At 45.4% G+C, this 21,818-nt stretch overlaps 1 protein-coding gene across 5 annotated transcripts in view; it reads right to left on the reverse strand.

Moving 5' to 3' along the window:
* LOC119659152 (protein groucho) overlaps positions 1 to 21,818 on the reverse strand; it is a 305,782-nt gene that overhangs the window by 41,540 nt on the left and 242,424 nt on the right. For all 5 annotated transcript variants that reach the window (XM_038067100.1, XM_038067098.1, XM_038067099.1 and 2 more), the window contains one exon: positions 7,669 to 7,713. In XM_038067100.1, coding sequence (XP_037923028.1) covers positions 7,669 to 7,713 — 45 coding nt within the window. The remainder of the gene's footprint in view (positions 1 to 7,668; positions 7,714 to 21,818) is intronic.

The following is a 21,818-nucleotide window of genomic DNA, read 5'->3' on the forward strand; positions in this document are numbered from 1 at the left end:
GACCCCTGCACAATGAAGTAAGAACCTCATCTCCGAAGAAAACCCAACTGAATTCCTGGTCAATATTAACGACCAAAAATTCGAAGGACAGAAAAAGTACGAAATATTTCTACACTGAACATTCCAGTTGCAAGCTACTTTCTCCTCTCCATCCGATCTGAATTATTAACTCGAAAAAAAAAACGTTGGGAGTCCAAACGAACTTGGAGGAAAGGAAGCAAACAGAAAAAAGGAGAAACCAAAGGAGCAGCACCACCAGGAGGAAGAAAAATTGTTACAATTCATGACCAACCTATTCATTTTCCCCAAACGTTCTTTTAACATTTTTTTCTCGCTTCGTTGCTTCCGTCGACTGCCGCGTAAATTATCTTTTCCCTACCACCCACTAACGTTATTCCACCCCCCCCCCCCCAAGCGGCGCTTGGCAGTTCTACCTTCACAGCTGTTCTAGTTTTTCCACTTTATCATTCCATTATGATTAACATTGACCCAACTCTCTCCAATTTTCCTCTTACCCACTTCCTCGCTCTTGTTGCCAGCAAACCAAGCAAAAGTCTTTGTTGTCGCTCCTAATTAAATAATAAAAATTCAAAAGCTCGTTACAAGAGGCCAGAAATAATAAGCACCCTGTGCACGTCCCGGTAATTAGTCCTAGAAATAAATGAATGAAGGAAATTTGAGTTGCGCGAGGGTTGTTTGGGGGTGTGAGTTCAAGGGGAAAAGTGTTTTTTCTCAGGGGGTGAGAAAATACTATCGTTAAGAATGGATTTGAAAGAACGGAAGGTTCAAGGGTTGCATGTGCCCACAAAGAAGGATCGACGTTGCCGGGACGAATTATTGTGGTAGCTTAGCGGCTATGGTTGTTGACCTGGTGGTAGTTCTGTTACTGAGGTAACATTAATCCAGAATGAGGTTGGATAGGTTCCCTGAGGAAGAAGCTTGGGCATAATGCTTCGACCCAATCAAGTATTTAAATTTGAATTTAATTCATTCGGTGAAAAGGCAAGGTTTCCCAACCAGGATCTATCCAATTCTCTTTGCATAGGGGTCGCTATAATAAGCATCCCCTTGATCCCATGCTTGAGAAAAAAACGGAAAAGTAGCAGTTAGTCATTGCACTCCCCAATGAAATTTCATGTTTGACTAGAGGGGCGAGAATGCCTCCGCTCCTTAGAATGTGGATTTTTTTTAACCAAAGACTGTCCACAACCGTTTAATGAGAAAGTAATTTAGAAGGAAGAATAGACTTAAAGGCATGTGGATTTCTGGTAAACGTTGTGCGGAAAGTAGGAAGAAATGTAAAAGGGGAGGATGGTTATTTATCCCTTTGACTGAGGGCGAGATATCCTATTTACGTCAATGGGATTGATTTCCAGTCAACCTGTTGGGGAGTTCCGTCCCCACGCACTCGAGAAGGGCGATTAGACCCGAGCCTGCAATGGGGCTCATTTGAAGTGACTCTTCCCATGAAGGCTTATCGGAGGTTACCACGGTGATACCACGGGAAACCAGATGACCCCCTGGCATATGTTCCAGGAGAATTCCTGGAGGATGTATTCTCCTGGAAGATATGTTTTCAGCTTGGTTACTTACAGTTGACCGCCTTGTGGAAGTTTCATGCTGGTTCTGATTATGCTGATGTCAGAGCTGCTGGTGGTCTTAAACGAATATTGTCCTGTACAACTTGGACGCCGTACCCCTTAGTTGCGGTGGAGGTGTTCGATAGATTTCGCATTCACTGATATCAATGATGAGTCTGCACTCAGTATAAACCAATACCGCTGAAAAGTCACGGCGGGACTTCGATTATGGTCTTCAAATCAATCAACGCGCGAAAAGAACTGTGGAATTATGCCCACACGGCAATTATTCACGTTAAACTCCCAGGACATTTACGTCCTACTTATTTATCACATAATAAATTTGACGCTGTGTCCAGATAGGCTGAAGTGTATGCGATCCTAAGGGCGGCAACCTGGATGATTGACAAGCGCTTGAAGGGCAGACGCATCGCAACTCTGTAGCGATAGTCAAGCTGCACTGGGGCGCTGAGTAGTAATTTGATCAATTCAAAAATCGTTCAGGAATGTAGAAACCGATTGAACTCTGTTTCTAGTTTCAATACGGTGGAATCACTCTGGGTACCTGGTCATTGTGGTGTAGAAGGAAATGAAATCACGGACACCTTAGCAAAAGAGGCTTCAACTTTCCCCATGCCCAGACCTGTACCTGTAATTGGGGTGTCAGTAGCATTGGCTGATGCTGCTATCAAAAACTGGGAACAAGCTTCCCATAATGACAGGTGGCGAATCCTTAATGCTGCTAGGCACACTAAATTTTTTCTGTCTGAACCAAACAAACATACTGCAAAGTTTATAATGTTGAAAAGCAGGAGGATTTGCCGAATAAACACACTGTATCCGCGTCATATGATTTCCCAGGTTTTGCTAGTGGTTTCCAAATGGAAGTACTGGCGATACTTGAAGCTTGTCGATGGTTGGGGCATGATCCGAGCCTCAACCATCACATTAAGGCCTTGTACTTAGAAACACGCCGAATAGTCTAGGCAACACGCTCTGAGTGACCGGTCATAAGAACATGCAGGAGAATGAGCGGACTGACAGTTCTGGGGAGCTCCTGACTTGATGCCGATAAGCAGCTTCCTGGATCGAGTGGCAGTGCTGACAGAAGTATCCTGGGAGAGTGGTTTCACCCCCGGAATCGGCAGTCAGTAGGATCTGCATTGGAATGGTATTGGTGTTGTCAACTGAGGGCTGGTCATCTGTCCTGAAATCTGCTCCGATTGAGATACCCGGATGTTCATGAGCAGCCGGTTTCAGGGAGAGGGCGAGTCTTTCGACGAGTTCCTCCAGACGATCCTTCAACTGGAGGACCGCAAATGCACGGCTATGCCAACGACGAGCTGCTCAATGTGGTGTGAGCAGGGATGAGCACTCCGCTTAGGAGAGCTCTGCTCTGACAACGTCTTAGTACCGTAGCACAGCTTCGTTAGTCAGCTGGAGAACTGAAGTTCCTGGATAGGAAGGGGAAAGTTAGGAACTTCTCGGACACCGAACCATTCGCTCCATCCTTCCTCTGGTCCAACTCTCAAACCTATCGTGAGCGAGGTCTCTAGTGGTTCGGAATTTCCACTTTCTGAATTACCAGGTAAGGTTGATACCAAAAATTCAATGAAGGCCGTATTTATATGCTGTTGGTATACAAAAATACTGAATTACTGCCTCGTAGCAATCAGCAAATCTAACTCGTCTTTTAGATTTCGTTGAGTTTGTCACTGTAGGTTGTTGACCGGAAGTTTGGCCAGTTTTGAAGATATCTCTTTCGGGGGCGAGTACTGTCACGATGGTTTTCTGATGTTGGTTCTAGATCGGGATCGCGTCTGAACATTCATGTCGATCGATGTTATTAGTAAACGCGCTGGTCATTGCCACAGGAACACTGTCTAGCAAACTCGAGACAAAACCACTGTTTGTGGATTCGTTTTGCAACGTGATTTGTTAAATCGGTTGCTGAGTTATTGAGGCCACTGCTGGTGCGTCTTGATCACGTAGTGGTTGTGGAGTTTGCGGTTTACTTCGATTGACTGCCTTGGAACGTCTCTTTATATATGCTTGCACATAGACAAACGAGAACGTTGAGATTTCCGTCGACCTAGGACCTCCGGCGGGTACAGTCGGTGTCCCACTGGCGACTGTCAAGGTGTTCTTCTTTGCAAATTCAAGACGTTGAATGTCAATATGATTTGAAAGTGGATATTTCCACATAATACACCCATATATTACGTGCTACGTACTAATGGGACAAATGCACAATCAAATCCTTTTATAAAAGAAATACACAAAACCTTTCATACCTGAAGCGTCTAGCTTCCAGTTTTCCGACTTATTGCTTGTTATGGACACCGTCACACGGGACATCCAACGTCCAGCGCCCTATACACTGTTATGCAGATGATGTTTCCTACCGTCTAATAGCAGCAATGATCTCGAGCAACTTGTCCAAAAATGGAATGATCGCCTCATGCAACACGGTCTCATATTAAATTTTAATAAAACTGAATTTTTGACGACCGATTCCCATGAAATAGGCACAATCACTGTCACGCAGTGACCTGCTAGAACTGGGGATTCAAATATCTCGGGTCAATGCTATCAGCCAATGGAGAACTGCGTTATGAAATTGCTTTACGCATTAACGCAACCAGGATGAAGTCGCATTCGACAACTGGTGTTCTTTGTGATCCACGTATCAACGAACGTCTCAAATAGAAAATTTACCGCAATGTCGTTCGTCCTGTCGCTCTCTATGGTTCTGAGTGTTGATCGACTATAAAAGACAATGAACGGCGTCTTGCGGTAATGGAGACGAAGATGTTGCGTTGGACTAGTGGCGTCACACGTTTTGATCACATCCGAAATGAGGATATCCACGATCGATATGAAATTGCACCGAACGTCGAAAAACTGCGAGAGAGGCATCTTCGATGGTATTGTCACCTAATTCGCGTTAACGAGAATTCACTTGCCAAGATTGATCTGAACATCGAAATCGATGGTAAACGACCAAAAGGCCGGCCGAAACAACGGTGGTTTGATACGCTGGATGGGGTTTTAAAAGTCTCGCGATTGCATCCAGGCATTTGATAAAATAAAAACCGATCAAGATGGGCCGATCCCGGTTGTGAACGGGACAAAGGCTGAAGAAAAAGAAAAGCTGTCAAGGTTTCCTAGGTTAAGTATTTTTTAAATTTGTGATGTCCACGATATATAAATGAATATGTTGTTTAAAAAAAACGAGTACTTTGGGGGACATGACGACACGTCAATGAGGATTCTCTGTAGTATGTAACTTGTCGCGTATGGGTCGCTGAGTCGGTGATGCAGAGCCAGTTGAAGCAACCCTGTTGTAGGAAGTCACTGCAGATGATAGTCTATGAATGGAGTGGTTGTATCCTTTCGCGCCATAATAAGGAGGGGGAAAACTCTTTGGAACTTTGATTTTTTTCACGCCTGCTGGGTTATGGAACCTCCTCCTATTTTCCATTATATGAGTGACTTAATTTTATAACTGGGAACTTTATGTAATCGAACAGGTTTTTCTAAAACATAGCCTCTAAATTGTCAGGCTGAAAGGTAGTAGAACTATTCAGATGTGCTGATAATGATATACTAAGGACACACCCTCCATTATAGATTTTTTTTGGTAATAGACGTGCTTGGTATCACTGAAGCCGGCCGTGCTCTTTTCGTCGATGGCCCACTGCACATTAACCAGTGCTTGGTATCACTCCGCGACATGTTGGAGGATGTCGTCCATGGAAACGGCTCAAAGTCTCTAGATACCTCCACATTTGCCCCGTTGTCTAGAATGACAAAACTAATAGAGGCCTGTAGGATTAGTAGGGTTTGCGCGTTGACGCTATGGAGGGTATTTGCAAATTTTAAGAGCCCTCAAGTGTACGAAGATGTTGTAATTACGTGTGGTTTGGTTGGTGTGGAGGAATAGTTAGGCACATAGGGACACGCTTATGGGCATTCCTTATCATCACAACTCCGGGGAATATGGGTTCTTTTCTATAGCTGGTGCCATAGTCAGCAGAACCATACTTTATTTCATACGTTGCTGATGCCTGCAGGTCTCCGATGGCCTCCGCAAAATCAGCCAAACTTAGGCCATGAATGATTAGGGTCTCCGAAGGTGTACACATGATATTGCTTTACATTGAAAAATCTTCGATGCTGTTGAGGAGGATTCGATGGATGACGTTTTCTGTTTTTATGAAGTTTTTCTTAGCCGAATAAAAAACTATTTTCTCAGTAGCCCTGGTATTCCCGCCTATCAAATACTACAATTAAAGGAAGTTTTACAAGCAGATGATGCAAGCTGCTTCTTGGCGAAGCAATTATAAAATCCACGACGGGTACCACGTATGAAATTGGGTGCTAAGCCCTAAAAGAGGGGTCCGTGGACCAAAAAAGGAGGGAGTAAGTTGCTCTCCATTTGGTCCGGTCCGGCACCAAGTTGATACCGGCTTAGGACCCCGCAATTCTCAAAAAAAAAAAAAAATATTTTCAGTTCTGGCCAAGCTCTGGTCAATAGAGTGGATTTACGCTCAATATAATTCGTGGTGCCCGGATAACTGAGTGGTTAGAGCACAAGGCTATCGTACGGAAGGTCGCGGTTCAAATCTCACTGGTGGCAGTGACACCAGTCGACTCAGCTGTGCATTTATTGTTTCTCCAGGTGCCAAAAAAGAATAGTGGACCACCAGCTGTAGATCACCAAACAGTCACCATTACCTTCTCCGGAGGGAGGCTCAGTTTTGGCATATGCTTCGGTGGCTCATCAGCATCTAGTCATTGTGCTGATCCTTCGACGATTGTCGTATAATATCCACTTTTCATCACATGTCACTCCCCCCCTAGTAGGAGTTTCATGGTGGTTGTGGTTATACCTACATCGCGGGGAGAGCTCCTCGGAGCTCAAGCGTGGAGTTGCGCTGTACAACTCGGGTGCCGTACCCCTTAGTTGCGGCAGAGGTATTAGATAGGCCTCGCATCCACTGGTATGAATGCTGAGCTTGCACTCAGTATAAACCAGTACCGCTGTGCCAGTCATGGGGGATCTCTGATTGTGGTCACAAAATCAATTCGTGTCCGAAGAGGACCGTAGGATTATGTCTACACGGCAGGTACTCACGTTGGACCCCCAGGACTTTCATCACATGTCACTATTCTGTGCAAAAAGGGATCGTTTCTGTTACGAGAGAGTAAAGAACTGAAAATTTCCATTCGAAGCGCCATGTTTTGCTCCGTAAGGGTATGCGAAAGCAAAGCATTTGTCGAGCTTTTTCACCTTTCTAAGTTGTTGCAAGTGCCGGGAAATTGTCGACTAATGCACGCCCAGTTTCCCTGCAATGTCTCTTACAGAATGACTTATGTCGGATTCGACAGCTCGTCGCTGTGAATCGATGGTCCTGGATGTCCAGGTGGCTCAATTTGAAGGTTTACGTCGCCTGACCCGAATTTTTCGAAACACCGCCGTGTGGTTCATTCGCTTACCGTATCAGTTTCAATTGCGCTGTTAATGTTCCTGGTCACCTCCGCTACTTTATGACCGAGTTTGAACTCATACAGGAAAAGTATACGTTCTTGGCTCTTTTCCATCCTTTTTCTTTCTATTCACTGTTATCACAACCATGGTCAAAACTGAAATGACCCCTTGATTAAATGTAGGAGTATTTATACTTCATTATCCGACAACAACAGCGCCAACTGGTGGCCAACTTCACTTGATTGCAACAACCTAATATAATTCGTAGCCATGTTGTGTTCTGCGAATTATATAAAGGAGCACTTAAGATCTGCGAACCGCTTCGATCACGCTGCTCCCAAGGCAGAGGTGAGGCAGCGTTTTACGACGCCATCACGATATGATATTTTGAAAGTTTGGGTGCTAAGCCTTAAAGAGGGGTTCGTGGACCAAAAAAACCGGGAGTAAGTTGCTCTCCATTTGGTCCGCTCCGGCATCAAGTTGATGTGGGCTTAGGACTCCACAAATCTCAAAAAAAAAAATCTTTTTCAAAACAAGTTTCTAATCAAAATTAACAAAATAAAATAGAGGGGAAACAAACAAGAAGGCACTTACCTGTTTGTGCATTTCAACGTTAAGGCCATACGACATTTCATAATACTGTAATTAGACAAAAGAAATCAAACTGTATTGAATATTCATTTTAATCCAATCAAATTTGAAAATGTTCATTTTGCTTGAATGCATCCCTTTTTGTCTAGAGGCAGGATAACTCAATTAGTTGATAAAATAACAATCATTCCGCCCTGTCCTTATGAAGATATTGCATAAACCACACCACAGACATTCGCATGTATACAAGTAGCTCTATATGTTTACACATCCTAATAAACAAAATTTGATCAAATAGAGCATTCCAGATCTCACAAGTGTCCTTATCCAACTCTGCATCCTCTATGGGATTGGGCCGCCTGAGCCCAACCCCACTTAGCGCTACGCACCCGATTTTGAAATTTCCCAACTGTACCAAGAAGGTTCATAGGCAAATAAAATTACTCTTGGTATCTCGAAATCGAAAACGCGGGCTGGGTATATCCTAAATGAACTACCGTCGTTGTTAGCTGAAATTTCATATGCATCATTTCGAGCTGGGCTGAGTGATTCCTCGCAAAAACCACACCAGTGAGAAGAGAGAAGGCATCTCCCGGGGTGTTCTCTGGTTAAAGGAACGTAGAGCGAACATAAACGTGGACTATATCTCTACAGTGTTCCGCACTCAGCGTTTCATATCGTTTCTTGTTAAATTGCATAAACATCACAGAAGGACAGACGATTTGTTGAGGATTTATGAGAAACTTCATTGAAATAGCTGCACTGAAACTTGAGGTCTGGGTCTCACTAACAAATCAAAAGCAACCTCGGCAAACTACACAAATGACACTCTCCATAGGTTCACATGTAATACTTCATCCTACTCAATACTGTAGGCTTTCAGCCCGAACAGACTGCCCGGGAGATTTTCAATTTTGGGAAAACAGCCTAAATATGGGAAAATCCTAAAACACAAGATTGGTGCTCTTTGAATATTTGCTTTACTACAGGCACTACGCATCTTCTGAGCTTGCTGTTTTCAACCCTACATTGTCCAGTTTAAACTCGAAAATATTCGTCCGGAGCATGAATAAGGGCAGATGTGTGAGGTAATCTAATCAGTAAAACGTTCAGGGATATGGTTTCCTATGTTCCACTTGTCGGAACCGTTGAAAGTATTTACCTAAAAACATGTAGAACTAGTATATCCATAGGTGGTTGTTTATCTGCACTGCTCCTATCTTCCATATTCGCATCTAGTTTTAAGTACACAGCGGAAGACCGGATAGCGCAGAGCAGAGAGAAGCGAAAAACCCAAATGACTACCGTATACAAGTGATTCACCAGAATATTCTTTGTTATCCTGTTTGCTCTACATAGTCTGGTCATGGTCTTGAGTGTACCTTGCTCATGTTTGTCAGTATACGAGTCTTACTAAACATTTCGTTAGTCCCACGAAGATAGCAGAGAGTGGATTGTCTTGTGTTATTGAGATGAGAATGGAGAGTTGTCAATCAAACATGTAAGCAAAAGGAATATTTTTTCGACGAAAGACTAACTTTATAAGTTAGGACCTAAAGGTTTTAAAACCCTTAAAAAAAAGGAGGGAAAGAAAGGAAAACGCAAGAAAAAACAATTCGGGAAGTCGGATATATGGTTGCCATTGACCCCTTGGTGAGGTATAGCACGTCAACCACATCTACGCGACGTCGTTTGCGTTTACCCGAAATGCCTTTCAGCACCTCCCCCCCCCCACGACCTACCGAGACCCTAGCACTCGTCTTCTGCTGTTCTGTGCCACATTCTCTTGGGGTGACCCATTCGTCGGCCATATTGGGAGAGTGGATTCCACTGCATGGCGTAGCCCGCAATGCAATTGTCGCCTCTTCTTAATGTGTGACCTATCCACTGCCACTTCTGTCTTCCTATTACATCGCGTACGAGTGCCAAACCTGTGCGCCGACCAAGTTCTTCATTTGATAATACGTTGCAGACAGGTATTGACGGAAATTTAGAATTTTTGGGTAACAGTAGAGGTCACCCACAATCACTGAATTTCGCTGAAAACGTTAATCGTAACACTGGTGCAATGCTAAAAATGCAGCGATCGACGTCGTTATCTACGTGTTCCCGGCGGGTCAGGAATTCGTTAGACGAGACTGTGACTTCCGAAAAGGCACTTCCTACTGTGTCTAACAGTGTAGCCTCAACATCATCTCAGGATTCTACGCACCAGGCCTCTCAATCTGTGTTGATTTCGTCTGCAATGCCTTCCTACATTAAGGTTACTTCCACTGACTCTACACCCCTGATTCAACGGCCTCTTTGCGCCGAGTTACTGTCCACCGAGCCTCCGATATTGTCTCGCTCCATCGCGCCTACAACGAGACAATATCTGTAGCCTCCTCAGCAAGTCACGAATCGGAACACAGCCACCCTACATCGGTCCAGTCGCCAACGAAGCTCCACTTCCCCCCGATGCCATATATCCTGCCACTTCATCCATCCATACCAGTAGCCCCAAGTTAAAGGTGGCGTCCTCACCTAAACAGCTCTTTATCTCCAGGCTAGTGTTCACAACTTCTACGGACGATGTTCTGGAGTATTTAAAAAACAAAGTTGGTTTACTTTCTCCTCTGTCCTGCACTAAATTGCCAAAAGACAACAACACCGACCGGGTGATTGCATCTTTCAAGGCTACTTATCGACATGAAGTTGACGTCCTCGGCAACCCTTCTTTCTGGCCTGAAGGTGTATTCATCAAGCCATACAAGCGCCCCAATTCGCGGGTAAATTTCAGGGCATCCCGCCTGTCTCGCCGAGCTATATAACTTGATCCATGTTTACTGTCTGTCTGTTTTATCAAAACATTAGGGGTTTAAGAACCGAGCTGGGAACCTTCAATTTATCCGCGTTGGCTCAGCAACACCATGCCATCTGTATCTCCGAAACCTGACTGGACGATGCCATATTAAACTCCGAGCTATCCGAAGAGTACTCCACATTCCGCTGTGACAGGAACCGGGATACATCTCGTAAGTCCACCGGCGGTGGGGTCCTAATTGCAATAAAAGATACATTCCCCGCCGAACTCGTCTTCTCCTCCTCTGCCTTTCCTTTGATGGTGTTGCTCTTCGTTTTTCCCCGCCCAACTTCGTCCCGTTCATTGTATCTTGTGTATATGTCCTCTGTGCTAGCCCTTCTCACCTGTATGAAGAATTGTTTGACAGTTTGTCTGAACTCCTTACCGCCAGATTCCCTTCCCTCCCTTTCTTCCTTTGCGGAGATTTCAACCCCCCCATGCTCCAATGGCCTAATCACCCTAGCCTCCCAATTCCTTCCAACAACCTCTCTCATTCTTCCCTCCTACTTTCTTCCTTGAATTTCAATACCAATACCAAAAAATTCCTTGGGCCGCGCTCTCAATTTCTCCCTTTCCAAACTCCCCGAGCGCCACCTCTCTTTATTTCCTTCCACATCCCCGTATGTCAGAACTGACGCTCACCACCCACCATTTGAATTTGAAGCGTAGCTCCCTCGTTCAAAACACAAAACCAAGCGTAAATCTACTAAGTTCAACTTCCGCAAAGCCAATTTTGACGGTCTGAACTGAGCTTTAGCGTTTTTCAACTGGGTACCTATATTAAGCAACTCATCGTGTGATCAAGCTCTAAACACCTTTTACAATATCATGTACGGTCTCCTCTCCTGTTATGTCTTCCCCTCCCTGCCTACGTTTGTACCCAACTTATTAACATTCGCTTGAAACATACTCTGCGAAAGAAGTTTCGGGCGTCTAAGAATGACGCCGACCTTGCTCACTTTAAGGCCATGCGCTCTACTATGAAGTCAATAGTCAGAAAAGTGCGTAAAAGATACTTATTGAACGTCGTTACCGCCCTTGCCCGCGGTAACTTAAAACCCTTTTGGTCTCACGTTCGCAATTCTCGTAATCCCACTCAATCTCTCCCTTCTTCTATCAGCTTCGCTGACTCCACTGCCAGCTCCCCACAACAATCCTGTGACCTTCTTTGCACCTACTTCTCTTCAGTGTTTTCTCCCTCAAGCCCTCCACCCTCTACACCTTTCATAACTGCAGACTCCTCCGAATCTCTAGCCACTCCTCTTCTTACGCCTTCCTTGGTTGAGTTCCTCTTCCACCAGGCCACTTATTCCAGTCGATTTTGGTGAGGAAGTATTCCAAGCAGTGCACGATCTTGCGCACCCACACATCAGGACGACGAACCGGTTTGTCACGGCAAAATACTTCTGGTCGTCCATAAACAAAGATGTAAACTCTTGGGCCGGACAGTGTATCGCGTGCCAGAAGTGTAAGATCAACAAGCACCTAAAAAAGGAAGTAGGCATATTCGCCCTGTCGGTCAAGCGCCACACCATCCACCTCGACATAATTGGCACTTTGCCAGACTCGCACGGATACAAGTATTGCCTCACAATCATCGACAAGTTTACGTGGTGGCCTGAAGCAATACCTCTGTATAACATTATGGCACAATCATGTGCCGAGGCCCTCTGTCGAGAATGGATCCCGCGCTTTGGTGTACCAGCCGTACTCAGTATGGACCAGGGAATGCAGTTTGAGTCTACTCTTTTCGAAATTAGATAAGCTCCTGGGTTTCAAACGTCACAGGATTCCTGCATACCATACGCAGTCCAATGGGATACTGGAGCATTGGCACCGGAGATTGAAGGCCGCCTTAATGACTCGCGCCGATCCGTCATGGTGGCAGTCCTTGCCTTTCGTCATCCTCAGCCTTCGCACAGCTCAAGGAGAGGAGTTCGCGGCCAGCCCTGGGGAGATGGTGTACGAGGAGAGTATGCGGCTCCCGCGGACTCTGTACAGGATATTAGAGCAAGGTTAAACGACTCCAGCATGCTGCATCCGCTCAGGGACGCAGTTTCAGAACTGCGGCCGACTCCACCTTCCCGGCATATGACGCCGGAGTTCAATACTCCCAGGGACTGTGAGACATGCTCGTAGGTCCTCATTAGGGTGGACTCTCCTCGGAGGCCACTGAGGGTGCCTTTAAAGTCCTGGAGCGACGGGAGTGCTTCTTCAAGCTCAACCTGCGGGACGGGTCCAAATGGGTCTCCTTGTCGAGGCTAAAGGCCTTCATTGAATCGGGGAACGCTCCAAAAACCACCTGTCAGAAACTGGCTCTCAGATCAAGAGAGCGCGCCTTGTCGTAGCCGTCAGAAGCTACGTGACAAATTTCGATCCCTATTAGTCGCTTCCTATGATAAGCAGGGAAGACTTTGAGTGAATTCTTAGACCCCATCTCACAGGGGTCACGTCTAGGAGATGCACATTCAGTAAGTCCGTATTAAAATTGGCAATTATATCATCACTTCGAAGCGGCTATCATATATTTGGGAGATGATGGATGGGAAACTGGGCACGCTTATACGTTGGAATTGAAACGAGATCTACACCGGATCCTTTTCGCAAATCTTGGGGAGTCACCCCTGACAGCAGCATTGCCCCTAGGTAAACGAGATCCGTCGCGAGACTCAGGAAGGAACTTGGATAGTCCCCGGATTGACTTAATCGCCGATGCTGCAAAAGACGAGCATGGAAGGCAGAAAACTGCAACAGCATTCGTTTCATTGGGGGAAGGCATAAATGAACTCCGTGAGTTTTATTAAGGAGAGGCGGAATATCCATCAAAATATCAGGGCTCTGATACGTGGCAATAAGTTGTCCTATTGTGGGAGACGCAGGTGACGCCTCGTCAACATAAGGTACGAGACAACGCGGGCAAACGGAGAGGATATGGAATAAGTGAATCCTTTGGTGCCCAACAAGCGACCAAGAAGAAAAAAGCCTTGCTTAGTTGGCGCAAGTTCCGGGTAGTTCCTCTATTGCAGCCCCAACTTTAGAAAAAGAGGAATAGCCTGCAGCTCATAATTTCGAAGAATGGACAAAGGCGCCGGCAAAAAGCAACAGAAGGAAAAAAAAACCATTCGAGAGTCGAACGTGGGCGTGGCTGTAATCTCTGAACCTTACCGAAATTACGGTAGTGCTACGTGGGTGAAAGACTCATGTGGGAACACGGCAATATAGGCATGCGGACGGGAAGCCATTCAAAAAATAATGGCATTCCCGAAAGGCGGCTTTGTAAGGGCAAAAGTCAACGGCGTCCATATCTACAGCTGTTATGCTCCTCCTAGTGCACGATTAACGCAATATGAGATGGCATGGTGTTGGACGCTAGATCATGCCGTATGCAATCATTGCCGGCGATTTCCACGTTGAGTGAGCAACATAAGCGAAAAATCCAGGAAAGCTGGGTGGTCCTCTCGAGCTTTCGAGGAAAAGATCTTCCTGGCGGCTTTAGAAGGAGGTTATGGCTCGAAGGGAACGGTGCTGGGACAGTGAGCCAACAGTTGTGTCAATAGGTAACTGAGGCATGCGACTCTACAATGCCGCGACGAACGACGAACCCAGTAGAAAACAAACTACTGGTGGCACCAAGAAATCTCGCTATTGAAAGCATTGTGTCTGCAAGCAAGGAGGCTCTGCCAAAGGACCAGAGGGAAGCCAGAACATCGGCAGTCGGAGAAGGAATAATGCGATCTTCGAAGTAACCTTAACAAGGCTATCGGGGAAGTAGGCGACATTGCTACAAGCAGTTGTGCCTTCAGGCAAATACGAACCCGAGGGGTGCTGCTTACAAGGTTGTAATGAACAAGATTCGTAGACAAAAATCACCCCAAGTGACGTGTCCGGGACTCTTTTTCAAAATAATCGCAATTCTTCCTCCACAACAGGAAGAAACAGGACGTTATCCAATGGTTCAACAGGAAGTCTTTTCGATCCCTGGGGTGACCGAGGAACTACGGGAGATCTGTGGAAGGCTCCGGGATCGGAGTGGAATCAGGCCCGCATGATCCAGAGGTACGTTTGAATCGTGCATGGTCGAAGGAATGTTTCCCGCTCAGCAGAAAAGGCAGAGGTTGGTTCTGCTACCGAAGTCCTAAAAACCACCTGGCGCACCCTCTTCATATCGCCCTATCGCCGATATACAACAGGCTGCTTCCGTTCCTCGTGCTAACGGGTGGTCTATTGGAGCGGAAGTATAGATTTCGCAGAGCGGGGTTCACGGTCGATGCCATTGCAACGGTCGCGGAACTAGCCCGGGTGGCATCGGCAGATGGTAAGTGCTGCGCAGGGGTGACGCTGGATGTCAGGGATGCCTTTAACTCGACCAACTAGGGTTGGATTAAAGGCACCTTGGCTAAACTGGGTACCTTAGCTCGGATAAAAGAGAGTTATCTTTGGAAGAAACTTTTTTGGTACGAAACGAACGACGGACCGAAGGAATCTGTTGTAACAATAGGTGTTCCCTAAGGCTCCGTACTGAAGCCCCTGCTGTGGAACATAATGTATGACGAAGTGCCTGGCCTTCGCGTGCCAAGGGAAGCAACATTGATTGGTTTTGCAGACGACCTGACAGTGGTAGTAGTTGCGAAACACTACCAGGACGTGGAACTGTATGCAAGTGATGCCATTCATGCATCAAAACATGGCTCCAAATGGTGAAATTGGACCTAACGGAAAATAAGACGGATGCGGTCATCCGGGTTGGTAATCATGAGGTCGTTTCAAAATCGATCATTAGATACCTCGGGGTAATGATCGATGCCAAGCTGAGTTTTAAGAGGCATCTGGACTATGCGCGCGGAAAGGCAGCAAAGACTAGCCCATCTCTAGCAAGGATAATGCCTAATATTGGAGGGCCAAAATCTAGTCGCCGGCTGCTTATCGCAGGGATGAAAGAGGGAGGTTAAAACACGCCCTCAACACAGTTATCAGTCCCCATAATTTCGTGAACCAGATGCTGGGGTCTGCAGTAAATTGTAGTGCGATAAACGCAACAGTAACTCCGATACAGAAAAAGCTGCAGGAACGGGCCCGGAAAGCTCGACAGACGCGTGACTTAGTTGTGGTGATGTAAACCATAGCCCTCCTCGCAAAGTAATACTTCACGGTGGTTCTGCGGGGATATTAACGGAGAAGTAGGAGTGGTTTTAGTGAGTGAGAATCCCACGCCCTGCTGAAACCTGGCCCAGCAGCGTCTTTTTAAGACTTCCACCTCCAATCAACAAAAAAAAAAACAGATGAAATGACAAACATATACAATGCGGGGTCAAACTCTCCTTTATCGTAGACGAAGAACGAGGAAGGGAGATAAAATAGACGGACAGAGTGTTGGGAACGATTGGGAAAGGATCGGGAGTCGGGAATGGTTTGTCTAGGCCATGATGATTTCCACCTCCCCCAAAAAAGAATCGATATAAGATTGATGCAATGCAGAAATGGCAGTGAATAGGTGATATATTATTAAAGGAATCCATCCATTCTGCAAAGTTAGTGCGTTGAAGAAAACCGAGAATTCAAAGGATCAGATCGGGTAGACTGGAATCATGAACTCCTTTGAACATATCCAAGTAGTGTTTTTGGTATTGCCATTTAAGAGAGAGTCGATTCAATTTCTGCTTTCGTTGTGAAGCCCAGACATAGTGGAACCAACAAAAGAAAGCAGTGCGAACCGTTTAAAGTATTGAAGAAATCGCCAATTTGAAACTAAAAAAATTCAAAAATATACAAGAAGGAAGCATGTGATTAAGGTGCGTCTATGTTTCATAAGTTTGCAGTCTTTTTGAGTCTCAGCCCTTGGACCTTTAAAATTTAACTAAGACTAATAGTTCTGCAGCATTTTCATGGTTTATGAAAACATCCGGAGGCCTATTCCTAATATAACGAAATGTATGGGCACTCATTTTATCGGCCGAATCGGAAGGACATCCTTTGAGAATTCAATCTTGAGGATATTGGAAATCAGCCAGTATCGTCCTATTATTATTTCATGACGCCGAAAATAGGAAGTTGCATTCCTTTAACAAAATATTCATTTGTGGCTTGAAATTATGTCTCAAAAGTGAACCAGCAACCCTGATCACAAAGGAAGGATTGCAGATATGCTCAAAGGATATCAGCAAATTACTCAAATGTGGTGTAGGTATGAATGTAAGTCATGTGAATGATTTGCACAAAACTTGAAACTGAGTTGAGACAGGCAAGGAGTTGCTGACTCCGAACCGCCGGCACAGGCTCCAACCTACATCTAACCACAGTAGTCCCTGTTTCCTCCATTTCTCTCAAGATTCCGTTTTCAGCTTCTCCACATATGTATGTTTATGTACGAGCGTAGGTTGGTAAGATACCCTTGTGTGATATCCTAAATTATCAACGACTAGAGAGATTGCTACACATGACCACGCTGACATTGAGAGCAGAATAAGGAATTTATGGAAGCATTGAGTTTGGCATTAAAATTTTCCGCAAACCAATTCAAACCTATTTGTCAGTTGCGAATCAAGTTGAGTCGACTTGCTAAACGGTTTTTTTGAAATAGAGATTTCCTTACAAGTGGAGGATGCTGAATATAGAGATGTAGGAATTTCGGGAACGACTTGTGCATCTTCGTTTTATTTCTAAACAAGAATATGCAGATACACAACTGTTTGAAAATGGAAGTTGCAGGTAGGATATCTGAATCAAGAAGAGCCAAATATTTGAATTTGCAACGTTTGTATACGGATCAATATTATAGATATCTACAGTGAATTTTTAATTGAAAATAAGTCAGTAAGATATTATGTATACTCTCCCCGGAAATTGATGATGGTCGATTCCTCGGCACCTTCATATCACAAACAGTTTTATCAAAGGGAAATGCTTGTTCCCCTCTTTTTATAACTTAGTTTTTATCGAGAGAAAAAAGGATGAATGCGATTTGAAGCATATTTTCTCACCAAACATCACGGGGCGGAGTCAGCTCATTCTAGCTTAGTCACGTTTCGTCTATACGCGGTGCACGTGACCGCGCTTTTCTCCCCTCCTCTACTTTCCGCAGTTTGGTTTGGATAGATGCGATCATTCCTGATGTGCTACCATTTTCCCAACCAGATTTTCTGCTACCAGCACCTCTCCTAGAGTCTCCTCTAAATTCCTCCTTTTTTCCACAAATTTCGGACAGTGGAAGAATACATGCTCTTGATCCTCTGGGACTCCATCGCAATTTGGACAATCGGGTGAGGTCTCCAATTTACACCTGTGCAGGTATTGGCGATATCCTCCATGCCCCTTCAGAAACTGGGTGAGATAATAATTAATCTCACGGTGTCGTCTATCCAGCCTTGATGGCAGGAATGAGTCTGTGAGTCCACCAACCCTTTCCCGCCGCTCTTGCCATCTATTTATGGATCTTTCCCTCTCAGCGTTCTTCGTCTGCGTTAAAGGAGAGATTGGCTTCGCATTGTATATATTCGCCAAGATGTCAATCGGCATCATTCCAGAGATGACGAATGCTGCATCATCTGAGATAGTCCTGAAGGCAGAGCATACCCTCAGGGCTGTTCTCCTGTAGACTGAACTCAGTTTGTTAGTGTTAACTGACATACGCAACGCCTTTTTCCAATCTGGGGTCGCATAGAGCATGATTGAAATCACCACCCTGTTGTGTTGCTTATAGGTGAACGCCACCCCTAAGTATTTGATGGTTGGCTTGTGTGATGACATTATTCCCGATTCTAACCATCATCAACGGCGCAACAACCGGTATCCGGTCTAGGCCTGCCTTAATAAGGAACTCCAGACATCCCGGTTTTGCGCCGAGGTTCACCAATTCGATATCCCTAAAAGCTGTCTGGCGTCCTGACCCACGCCATCGCTCCATCTTAGGCAGGATCTGCCTCGTCTTCTTTTTCTACCATAGATATTGCCCTTATAGACTTTCCGGGTGGGATCATCCTCATCCATACGGATTAAGTGCCCCGCACACCGTAACCTATTGAGCTGGATTTTATCCAAAACTTGACGGTCATGGTATCGCTCACAGATCGTTATGTAAGCTACGGAATCGTCCATCCTCATGTAGGGGGCCAAAAATTCTTCGGAGGATTCTTCTCTCGAACGCGGCCAAGAGTTCGCAATTTTTCTTGCTAAGAACCCAAGTTTCCGAGGAATACATGAGGACTGGCAAGATCATAGTCTTGTACAGTAAGAGCTTTGACCCTATGGTGAGACGTTTCGAGCGGAACAGTCTTTGTAAACTGAAATAGGCTCTGTTGGCTGACAACAACCGTGCACGGATTTCATCATCGTAGCTGTTATCGGTTGTGATTTTCGACCCTAGATAGGAGAAATTGTCAACGGTCTCAAAGTTGTATTCTCCTATCCTTATTCTTCTTCGTGTTTGTGTTTGACCAGTGCGGTTTGATGTTGTTGGTTGATTCGTCTTCGGTGCTGACGTTGTCACCATATATTTTGTCTTGCCTTCATTGATGTGCAGCCCAAGATCTCGCGCCTAACTCCGCCTGCTCGATCTGAATGAAGGCAGTTTGTACATCTCGGGTCGTTCTTCCCATGATGTCGATATCGTCAGCATAGGCCAGTAGTTGGGTGGACTTGAAGAGGATCGTGCCTCTTGCATTTACCTCGGCATCACGGATCACTTTCTCGAGGGCCAGGTTAAAGAGGACGCATGATAGCGCATCCCCTTGTCGTAGACCGTTGTTGATGTCGAATGGTCTTGAGAGTGATCCTGCTGCTTTTATCTGGCCTCGCACATTGGTCAGGGTCAGCCTAGTCAGTCTTATTAATTTCGTCGGGATACCGAATTCTCTCATGGCCATGTACAGTTTTACCCTGGCTATGCTATCATAGGCGGCTTTAAAGTCGATGAACAGATGGTGCAACTGTTGTCCATATTCCAACAGTTTTTCCATCGCTTGCCGCAGAGAGATTCTAATACGGGCGTAATTTCTCTTCCGGCGCTTAGTGATGAGGACCGCTTCTGTTTTTTCCTCTGCAAGTGTCAGACCAGCGCTCTCTAACCAACTTTTAACAGCACTGATTGCCTCGCTTGAGTATAATTCAGCATCTTCGAAATGCTTTGCGACAACAACCAGCGCTATATCATCGCACCAGGACTTACCACGCGCCAGGGCAGGACTGACAAAGGCCAGGTCTACAACCGAGCCTGAACCCCCTTTCTGGAAGGTGTTTACAGCACCTTCGTTAGCCAAAACTATGTTCATCTGCCCTTCTGATAAACTTCGTCCCCTAGCATTTAATTCTCTGCTACCCCACTCAAGAGCCCAAGCGTTGAAGTCGCCAGCAATCATCTTTGGACTTCGTCCCCTTGCATTGAGAACAAGATTATCAAGCATTTGCTCGAATTCAGACAGTGTCAAACTTGGTGGGGCTCCGAAAGTCATCAGTTTTGAATGCGCTGGATGTTGTCAGCTCCAACATGAGATCCCCTTTCTGGGTTCTTCGGATTCTGTTCACATTTCCGCTCAGATCTTTTTTGGTCGGGATCAGCTTTGACCTTTTTGAGTATCTCCGCGTAGGACAGATTGAACTCACTGGAGATAACAATCACATCTGGACGAGTTCGCACTTTTGCTTTTCCTTTCGCTTTTTTGCTGGTAACTTTAGTCTATCCATCGTTTTCGTTCGTCTTAGGCTTTGCAACGCTGGTCAAGTTTCCTACATTCGCTGTATGCTTTCCTCCTTCTGAGCTGTTGGTGCTGGTTTTCAGAATGTCCTCTTTGCCGTTTTTTCTCTTAGGCGATCCCCCTTTTTTTCACGTACTCCTTTTTTTCGCCGTGATTCGATGGTAGTTTGGTTAGGCGTGACTTGGGTCGCTTGTGACACTGTTGGCACAGCGGGATTAGGCGTATCGTTATTACTCTTTTCCTCCATTTGCGATCTATTAGAGAAGACTCTAATAGCCCTCACCATATTTTTTATGGCCTGGACCTTGATAAACTCGGACTCTATCTGTCCATCACACGCATTTTTCTCAGAGACTGTAGCAGCAATTGACACCAAATTTGGTCGAAAGGTGGGAACTGTGAACGCTCATGCATACAGTGAGCTACATCCTTTTACGTCGAATTTAAGGGGCTGCACATTTATTTTCATCAAATATAGTCATGTGGGGTATCAAATGAAATGGTGGCTAGGCTCCTAGCACAACGAAATGCAGCAATGTAGACTATAATATAGAGCTTGATCATACCAGGTTTGGTGGAAATCGCACTATTACTAACAAAGTTATAATAGGTCAAATTTGTCACTTCTTTGGAAATTCAAGATTTTGAATACCAATATCACCCGAAAATGAATATTCTCACATAATAAATGCGTATATTACATGCTACGCACTAATTTGGCAAATTCACACTCAAATGTCTTTATAAAAGAAATACACAAAACCATACACATACCTGAAGCGTCCAGCTTCCCGTTTCCCGAGTTGTTATAGACTAAAGCTTTTCTAGCTTCCAGAAGCCGGACGCGGATTTGCCTTCTCTTTGACCTTCTCCTTTTTGACAGAAGAAAGATTTAATTGCTCGAAGCTGCATCAGCCTAACTAGTGACCAGTACATCTCGTCCCTGTTTTGGGTACTGATTTCGTCACAATAATTTTGGTCTTGCTTTAGTTCGCGTGCAGTTTCAGATGTTGTGACGCTTACTCAATCTGATCGAACTCTTCCTTTAAGGCACGTTCCTTTCAACACATGTCATCAATATAATAAGCATAGCCTAGCAATAAGGAGAACTTAATAGAGGTAATCCACTCAATCCACCTGAGTCTTGGACCACTTTTTTCAATATCAGACTAAAGCGGGCAAATGATAATACGTCGCTGTCCCTTAAAGACCGTCTGACATTGTTAGTAACAGTACGGCTTTCACCGAAGTTTTCAATACCATGCTTTCCTGTGTGGAGTTGCCAAATCTCCCATCAGGCGCGTTCCTTCGTGCGGATAAGGGAATGCTCGGCGAATGTGTCATGGCCATGCACATGCACGCATCCGGAGATGTGCGTGTATGGGCATGTTTATGCGCAGGCCGGGTAGGTGGGAAGTAAACGCCCACCCGTGGATAAAAATTGGCTATGGGAAGGATACCCAGAAATAAAACCAAACATGGAGGAGCAGAAGAAGAATGAAGTTACGGTGCAGGGCTTCGGAAACCCAGTGCCGGCGGTTTTTAGGAGTGAGCAAGCGGGCTCCCGGCCGTCGATATCCAACGACCGCAGTGCCTCAGTAGTGGGAACCTTGGCTACTGTGGCA

Source organism: Hermetia illucens, chromosome 6 (assembly GCF_905115235.1).
Source record: "Hermetia illucens chromosome 6, iHerIll2.2.curated.20191125, whole genome shotgun sequence".
In the NCBI taxonomy this organism is placed as follows: domain Eukaryota; kingdom Metazoa; phylum Arthropoda; class Insecta; order Diptera; family Stratiomyidae; genus Hermetia; species Hermetia illucens.